The sequence below is a fragment of the Schistocerca gregaria genome, chromosome 4 (assembly GCF_023897955.1).
Source record: "Schistocerca gregaria isolate iqSchGreg1 chromosome 4, iqSchGreg1.2, whole genome shotgun sequence".
Taxonomy (NCBI): Eukaryota; Metazoa; Arthropoda; class Insecta; order Orthoptera; family Acrididae; genus Schistocerca; species Schistocerca gregaria.
The window spans coordinates 100,817,589-100,826,826 of NC_064923.1; the positions used below are offsets into that span (position 1 = coordinate 100,817,589).

At 44.7% G+C, this 9,238-nt stretch overlaps 1 protein-coding gene across 1 annotated transcript in view; it reads left to right on the plus strand.

The window, feature by feature from the left end:
* LOC126267620 (serine/arginine repetitive matrix protein 1-like) overlaps positions 1 to 7,950 on the plus strand; it is a 100,816-nt gene extending 92,866 nt beyond the window's left edge. Inside the window, exon 5 of the mRNA XM_049972918.1 lies at positions 3,335 to 7,950. Within this exon, the coding sequence (XP_049828875.1) occupies positions 3,335 to 4,031 (697 nt within the window). The 3' untranslated portion in view covers positions 4,032 to 7,950. The remainder of the gene's footprint in view (positions 1 to 3,334) is intronic.
* Positions 7,951 to 9,238: the final 1,288 nt, after the last annotated feature.

Genomic DNA, 9,238 nt, shown 5'->3' on the forward strand with positions numbered 1-9,238 from the left:
TGAGGTGTTGAGTGGTACTGTCAAGGAATTTCGGACCGATTCCGTATTTCTGGATTTCCGGAACGCTTTTGACACTGTACCACACAAGGGGCTTGAAGTGAAATTCGGTGCTTATGGAATATCGTCTCAGTTATGGGACTGGATTTGTGGTTTCCTGTCAGGGATGTCACAGTACGTAGTAATTGGCGGATAGTCATCGAGTAAAACAGAAGTGATTTCAGGCTTTCCCCAATGTAGCGTTGTAGGCCCTTTCCTGTTCCTTATCTGTATAAACGGTTTGGGAGACAATCTGAATAGCCGTCTTAGGTTATTTCCAGATGACGCTGTTCTTTGTCGACTAATAAAGTCATCAGAAGATCAAAACAAATTGCAAAACGATTTAGAAAAGATATCTGTATGATGCGAAAATTGGCAGGTGACCGTAAATAACGAAACGTGTGAGGTCATGCACATGAGTGCTGAAAGGAATCCGTTAAACTTTGGTTACACGATAAATCAGTCAAATCTAAAAGCCCTAAATTCAGCTAAATACTTGGGAACTACAATTACGAACAACTTAAATTGGAAGAAACACATAGAAAATGTTGTGCGGAAGGCTGATCTAAGACTGTGTCCTATTGGCAGGACAACAAAGTGTAACAGATCTACTAAGATGACTGCCTAGACTACGCTTGTCCGTCCTCTTTTTAGAATAGTGCTGCGCGGTGTGGGATCCTTACCAGATAGGACTGACGGAGTACATCGAAAAAGTTCAAAGAAGGGCAGCGCGTTTTGTATTATCTACGAAATATGGGAGAGAGTGCCACTGATATGATACAGGATTTGGGGTGGACATCATTAAAAGAAAGGCATTTTTCCTTGCGACGGAATCTTCTCACGAAATTCCAATCACCAACTTGCTCCTCCGAATGCGAAAATATTTTGATAACACCGACCTACAAAGGGGGAACCGATAAAATAAGGGGAATCAGACCTCTTACGGGAAGATATGTGTTAGTTCTTTCCGCAGGCTATACGAAATTGGAATAGTAGAGAATTGTGAAGGTGGTTCTATGAATACTCTGCCAGAGACTTAAATGTGATTATCGGAGTATACATGTAGATGTAGGTGTACTAACAATGTAAGGAACAACTATAATATTTAAGTATATTTTTGCTAAACGTTTTTGTATTGCTATTCTAGCCTGAAGATTAGGATAGTGCCACGAAACATGTTGTTGCATTAAATAGTGTAAATAAGTCAACAAAATCTTGCAGCTAATAGCGGACTTTCAAAAAACATTTTATGTTTTCGAAGCAGCCACACTCCAGGAATAGCCGATAAGCTTCAAACTGTCATGGAATTCTTCCTCAAGATCATCACTTGTCTCAAAGTCAGGATTGAGTCTACACCCTTGGCTGCATAATAACTATCGTCCCGAATTCATTCTTGCGATTTTACGAAGTAGAATGTTGTCTCTCTTCCTTAGCCACCTCGATGTTCTGAATTGTGCTTACCACTGGGTACAAACAATCAAAGGCGTGTAGTGTACAAAAGCTGAAGGAGGAGACGACGTTTCTGCAGTTCTTGTATACTTCGTCTTTGGCCGTGGTGGTCTACGCTCCAGCCATGGAGGTCTCGGGTTCTATCGCAGATAGGCGCGAAGATTTTTCTTCCAGTACTAAAGTCTGCAGCAATGAGCAAAAGGGCTGCACGCACTTCTGTCACTTCAACGATTCTAAACGATTCAGTCGTTGTTGGTCCCGTTTTCGCAAGGTCTTTTTCCTGCCGCAGCGATGACGGAGATTTGATGATTTACCGTATTCCTGATATCCACGGTACACTCGTGAAATGGTTGTACGGGAATATCCGTACTACATCGCTACTTCGGAGACGCTATGTCCCAACTATGTCATCACTTAAATCTTGATAATCTGCCATTGTAGCAGCAGTAACCGATATAACAAATGCACCAGACACTTGTTGCCTTATTTTGGCGTTGCCAACGGCAGCACCGTATTCTGCCTGTTTACATATCTTTGTGTTTGTACACCCATGTCTATACCATTTTCTTTCGCGCTTCAGTGTATATTCCTGTGGAATTCAATTACGTTGCACCATTTTACATTGCCGAATTAGTTTTGTGGGTTGCCAACACATCTGGAGTTTTCTTACGTCTTACTTCCACAATCAATCGCAACCTCAGAACTGACTCTCTGGTGTCTTTGCCTATCCGGAAGCCAACTGCCAGTGATCTAAGAGATCCTTAATGTTCCTTTTTTCTCCTTTATTGAATTTCGATTTCCCCCCCCCCCCCACCCCACCCCGAAGGGGGCGGGCTGGCAGCAGCTTAGTATGCCGCTCTTCAGCCTAAAGACTTTGTTAAAAAGATGAAGAGAATAAATAATAAAAACAGGCGATAAAATCGGAGGCTTAAAGAGTAACATGGCGGAAAAAAATTGTAGAACTTAAAACATAGAAGAGAAGGATGATGATGCTAATAAAATACATATGAAGCAGACAGGTAAAAGAATAGACAAACAATTAAAAAACATGACAACAGTTTGATTTCTGTTCGCATAAGACATAAAATTCACACCTAGCGACAGCATGGTTCGCAAAACGAAAAAGACGAACAACACTGAACAGTCACTGGAACACTGCACTAAAAAGTTGGCAAATGTACCACAGCCGAGAGGAGGTGGGGGGAAACTGGACAGATGATGGGAAAATAAAGAAAGGGGGGAAGGGGAGGAAATGCGAAGGGGGGAGGTGGGAAAGTAGCCAATGGCGGATGAGGACCCGTAAGAGGGGTTGGGGAGGGGGTGCTGGGTAGACGCGACAGGGAGTGGGGGAGGCAGAGGAGGGGAATACAAGAGGAGAAGGGAGGTAGGGAGAGGTTTGGTGTGGAGAAAACATGATGGAAGGGGGAGGGGAAGAGGGAGCCCAGGGAAAGGACGGAGGAAAGGAGGGGGGTGGGGATCAGAGTTGATAGGAGGGATAGATGGAGGCAGAGAGGGCATCATCCGGGAGGGGGAGTTGATGGAAGCCACCTTGGGAAAGGAGATGAAGGGTGTAGAAATGGAGGGTAGGGGGGACACAACAGTGAAGGCGTGGCAGGGGGCAGGTAGGGAGAGGAGAGGAGAGGAGCAACCAGGGGGTGAGGGCAATCAAGGTGGCGGGAGGTGTAGAGTATCTTAATGTTCTTTTCTGTTCTTAAATGTATTCACCCTTTAGGGCGAGATACAGGAATACAATTCCCCAAAAGTTAAGTATTCTATGGCCAAAAAAAGCAATAAGTAGAGGTGTAATACTGGAGCGTTGCCTACTGGCCCCCTTGTTTTGGTCGTGCAGGGAGAAGTACCCGCCCTACGACGAGGAGTATAGTGACCAGCAGGAGGAGTACTCAGAGGGCGGCTACGGCGAGTACGACAGCAGGAAGGCGTCCAGGTACCCTGCAGCTAGCAGCGGCGGCAGGTACCGCAAGCGGCCGCGCAGGCCGCCGCCCCCGCACAGCGACGACGACCCGGACGTCGACGGCGGCTACCCCTTCTCCAGCTCCGGCAGCTACAGCTACCCTGGCAGGAGCAGGAAGAAGCGGCCGCCGTACTACTACCACGCGGACGAGTACTTGTCGGGGGACGATCGGATGTTCGGCCCCGCCTCCACTATGACACCGACCGCCGCGCTGGGGGCGTGGTCGGACCCGCAGCAGGCCAGCAGCTACCTGCCGGAGCACTACTGGAGCCTCCAGCACGCGGACAGCGCCTCCTCCTCTTCCTCCTCCTCCTCCTCCTCCCCTTCCCAGCAGGAGGACCACTGGAGCCGGCATTACGCCAACCACCGGCCCGCCAGCGAGGCTGACCGCTGGAGCCAGCAGTACTCCAGCCACCGTCCGGAGGGCGCCGACGCGGACTCCGGCACCTCAGGAAGCTGGCAGGGGGTGGGAGCGGAGGACCGCCAGTGGAAGCCCGCCACCCCCGCCTCAGAGTCCGACGCCGACATCGGCTACGGCGAGGGGATGGTCGACGCTGACGGCACCGTCTACTGAGCGGCGCGTCACGCCGCTGAGCAGCAGGCGCCGCGCCCCACCGGAACACCTGTCTCGCGCTCCATCGCGGAACAGTCCCCACAATGTTGCGCTCGCAACAGAGCGTTCTGCTTGACCGTGCCAGGCACATCCGCAGTGAACAGGCACTGGAGGGTGTCTTTCGAGACCTATGTGCAGATATTTATTGGTAGACATCCTCATTATTTATTTGGCTTTGGTTCGTTGAACCACACTGCCAAAAGCTTGGTACAAAAAAAAAGTCATATGTAACGAGAAAATACCTTATAAAAAGGTTTGAACAATGGTGTTAAATCATTTTACAACAATCACACCAGTACAATAAATAGGTACAGTTGTAGAAACTTGAGAGAAAAAAATAGAAAATAAAAAGAACTCGACAGAGACTTGGAAGCATACACCTGGTGATTACAATCTATACGCAACCACAGATGAAACACCAAAGTTTCATGTAAACACGATACAGTCTCGTAGAAAACAATAAGCGGCTTTGTTATTTCAAGATCTTCAAGGCTTGTTGGAAGTGGCGCCTACAATCACATAATATTTCGCTGTAAGCTGTTTTGCTATGCAACTAAGAAACTGCAGAAAAAAAACAGCAAGTAATTGACATCTCCCTCGCATCTCTTACATAAAGGATTATCCTTGATGTGCGTGAGATGTAAGTTGCGAGGGGGGGGGGGGGGGGAATGAACAGTGGTTAGCACGCTTTCATTCCAAGCTAATTATCAGGTTCCCGCTCACCTGAAATTTTTGAAAGCAGGTGTTTCTTCTAACTGCTGTGATGGATCGCAACGTAGTACTGACCTTTGTGGTACATTCAAAAGCACGGTTCTCTACCAATTCTCGCTCGGCCAGTTTCCCCATCCATTACTTGAAATTTGAGGATACCAGACTGCATTTCATTAGGTGGTCAGAAACACTCACCTCCTTCGGTTATTGGTAGCAGGGCCCACAGACAAGGTATTCTCGTACCTCTTTGTATGATAACCAGTATTTAAATATTCATTTTACTCTTCCACTTTGGGTTATCAATATATTGCACTACGCTTTTTGAGTGTGGCTCTGACAGCAGGTTTTGGATTCCCACATGGCGACCAAGTTTGAGAGTCTCTCGACATGTTATCGCCTCCGCGATAAAAATCGAATAATGTGGGGGGACTGGGGCAGTCGAAATTTCTTGGAATATTTCAGCTTTTGGACAAAACATGTACGTACTGCTTCTGAAATTTCTTGCTAAAATTGGGCTATGTCCAGTACTTGCTTGCTTCCCTTCTGTAATTCATCAAGAATGCATTTACTGGACAATTAGGACAGGTCAAGAAACGTTCCACATCTTGATATCCAGCACAATCACACCTACCATCGTATTCATCTATAAGGCTCCACTTTATTATTATTTGCCTTCACTGGCGCCACGCACTTTCTGATGCAGTTCAGGTTCGTCCAAATCTTCGACCTCAAGTTCTCGCCGCTGGGCATGTGCTGTAGTGAAGGACAATAGTTTGGAGGTTCGGTACATTCTTGGTTCAAGAATCCCTTGAGGGATTTAAGTGTTCCAGGTCCATAGAAAGTTCCACAAAGGGATGGTGTTCATCCAAGGTTTTCTCAGTGTGATCGTAACCTGCGCTTCGGGCATTATTTATATGGAAATGATCTTCAGTTATTGTTACGTCGATTAAAGGCTACTGGTTAAAAAAAAGAAAAAAGAAAAACCTAGACAACCTAGACCACCAGACGGCCTCCACCGAATACTACTTTTTAAGGCCCATATCATATAACACCCATGTTGTTGTGATCTTCAGCCAGAAGACTGGATTGCTGCAGCTCATCAGGGTAGTCTGTTCTGGCCAAACCTATTCATCTTTTCGAAAGTATTACAATTTAATCCTGAACCTGCTTCCTGTAGTCAACCTTTGGTCTTCCCCAAAAAATTTTCCTCCATACCCCAAACTGCCCTCCACTATCAGATTGACTATTCATCGGTGTGTCAGGATGCATACTACGATGCAACTCTTTGTTTTAGTCAGGTTGTGCTGTAAATTTCTTTTCTCCACGTCTCTATATAGAGTAACTCTTCATTAGCTATCCGCTAACCCATCTCCAACATTCTCCTGTGGCTCTACATTTCAGAAGCTTCTATTTATATTTCTCTCTGGTCAATACTCCAAATATTTAGGGATAGATTTACCAGCACTTCTGTTAATTTAAAATATTTCTCTTTACCACACAAACTTTGCTTCTGACTGCAAGTCTTCACTTTATACCTTCTCTGTTTCGGCCATCGTCATTATTTTACTGTCAAAGTGGCAGGCTTCATCTGCTACTCCTACCGTCTCTTTTCCTAATATCCTGATTCCCTCTGCATCACCTCGATTAATTCGTCTGCGCTTCATTACATTTTCTTTAATATGGTTACGATATATTTTCAAGACACTGTGGACATACTTAAGCTGATTTTCCAGAAACTGCCATATCGTCCGCTAACCTCAGTCTTTCTATTTCTTCTCCCAGAATTTTAGTACCCATTTCAAATTTCTCTTTCGTTTCCCTTACAGCGTGGTCTATGTACAGATTGCAAAACATGGGAGATAAGCTATAGACTTGCCTCATTCCACGGTCAACAGAAGCCTCCTTTCACATCTTTTCTGTCTTGTAATTGTAGTTTAGTTTCTGTTCAAGTTGAAGACAATCTTCTGCTCCCTGTGTTTTATCCCTGCTACCTTCAGAATTTCAAAGAGTGTAATCATATAGCATGTCATTCCGTGAAGTTTCACAATTCAATGACAGAGATTTTTGCCGTTCTCTGAGTACGTTCGTGCATTCGTATTGCGCTTAGTGGTTTATGTTTAGCTGCACCACCATCAGAACCTGACCAGGGCTCCTTATGCTCAGAAATAATTGATACTATCTGTCTGCAGTTACATATTCTTGCGTTTATTGCTCGAGATCAGTTTGGAAACCATTCCTTCACGTCAGAAACAGTCCGCTGTCAGCGCAGTGCCTTAGCATATGTTATGCAAAGATCAGTAATGTACAGGTGGATGCGTCATATTTTATTATGCTCATGGATGAAAATTGTTTCGAAGCTGGGTCGCTGAATGGAGCAGTACCCTCTTGCGATTCCTTTATTTTGCGATGATTAAACGCCTGTTGAATTTTAGTATTCCAAACTTTGCAAAACTCAGCAAATCCACCTCTTTATTGGCAAAACATTTTTCATTTTCTACACCTATGCTTAAGAATATTGTTCATTTATCACGGATTGTAAAAAATTCGAAGTAGAATAATGAAAACTTGTATCAGGCCCCTGAAAATTGAAAACTTTCCATTTTACTCAGCACATCAACTACCGGAAGCAGCTGCTACATTAAGGTCAGTGTCGCCTGCTGTGAGGTTTCTCCGTGACAAGGAGAGCAAGCAACTTATAACTGTGATACTCCATGAATTGCCGGGAAAGTGTAAGAGTATTTTCGAAATCATAAAATGAAAATTGGATAAGTGATGCTGGAGGATAGTATGAAGCAGTGGTGTTCGTCGAAGGCGAGATGTAGAGAGAGCTTCATGCTAGCGCAGTTTGTATTTCCGTAAATTATTTCGCAAACAGGATTTACTGTCTGGAATTGACAGTAAAGCAATCTAGAACCCTGAAAACATTTCAAGAATGCGAGAAGTGTATGTTATGAAGTGTGTTGGACTTTTAAAACATGCATGGACAACACCAATACTGTAACAAGCGTTTTCCTCGTGAGTGGTACACATTTTTGTTTAGACCGCTGTCTTGATTTTCGGAGCATGTGCAATATTTTTTGTATTCCTATGCTTGTATTTATATTTTTATATTCTAATTTTTAATGACAATATTTCCTGCTTTTAATAAAAATGTTATTTTTTCAACTAACATGTGATTCAGCGCGTTCAGTATTGAAGTACTTCCCATCTACCTTCCCAAGGCGTATTATTGCAGTGCGAAGATACCGTCTAACGATATCATGAAAGTCAGATATATGAGCGTGTGCATCCAGCTTCGACATTTCACAAAAACTATTGGGCCGCAGAGGTAAGTAAGACAGACAATTGCTTCCAATTAGCAAAACTAAAAATTTACTTTGTCTTCCTTCATCGGCAGACCTTTCTTCTGACCCTTGGAATATGTCTGTTGGTTGATATTTTGATATTTCTGGAGACGTTTATACCGACTGAGGTGTGGAAGCCTGAACAGAGTAGTGCTGGATAACGCAGTACAGACAGAAAACTGTCAGCCAGTATCGTGGCGTTAACAGTACTTTGTGAATCATTATTGCCTCTCATGATGGTAAAGTCTTTCTTTTACTGTTACTGTATGCTGCTTGTTAGAATGGGCATGAAAACTGAAATGTTCTTGTGACGGAACTGGTGAACACAATTGTCATCAAAATACACTACTGGCCATTAAAATTGCTACACCAAAAGAAATGTAGATGATAAACGTGTATTCGTTGGACAGATATATTATACTAGAACTGACAAGTGATTACATTTTCACGAAATTTGGGTGTATAGATCCTGGGAAATCAGTACCCAGAACAACCACCTCTGGCCGTAATAACGGCCTTGATACGCCAGGGTATTGAGTCAAACAGAGCTTGGATGTCGGGTACAGGCACAGCTGCCCACGCAGCTTCAACACGATACCACAGTTCATCAAGAGTAGTGACTGGCTTATTGTGACGAGCCAGTTGCTCGACCACCATTGACCAGACGTTTTCAGTTGGTGAGAGATCTGGAGAATGTGCTGGCCAGGCCAACAATCGAACATTTCCTGTATCCAGAAAGGCCCGTACAGGACCTGCAACATGCGGTCGTGCATTATCCTGCTGAAATGTAGGGTTTCACTGGTATCGTATGAAGGGTAGAGCCAGGGGTCGTAACACATCAAAAATGTAACGTTCACTGTTCAAATTTCTGTCAAAGCGAACAAGAGGTGACCGAGACGTGTAACCAATGACACCCCGTACTATTACGCCGGGTGATACGCCAGTATGGCGATGACGAATACACGGTTCCAATGTGCGTTCATCGCGATGTCGCCAAACGCGGATGCGACCATCATGATGCTGTAAACTGAACCTGGATTCATCCGAAAAAAAGACGTTTCGCCATTCGTGCACCCAGGTTCATCGCCGAGTACACCACCGCAGCCGCTCCTG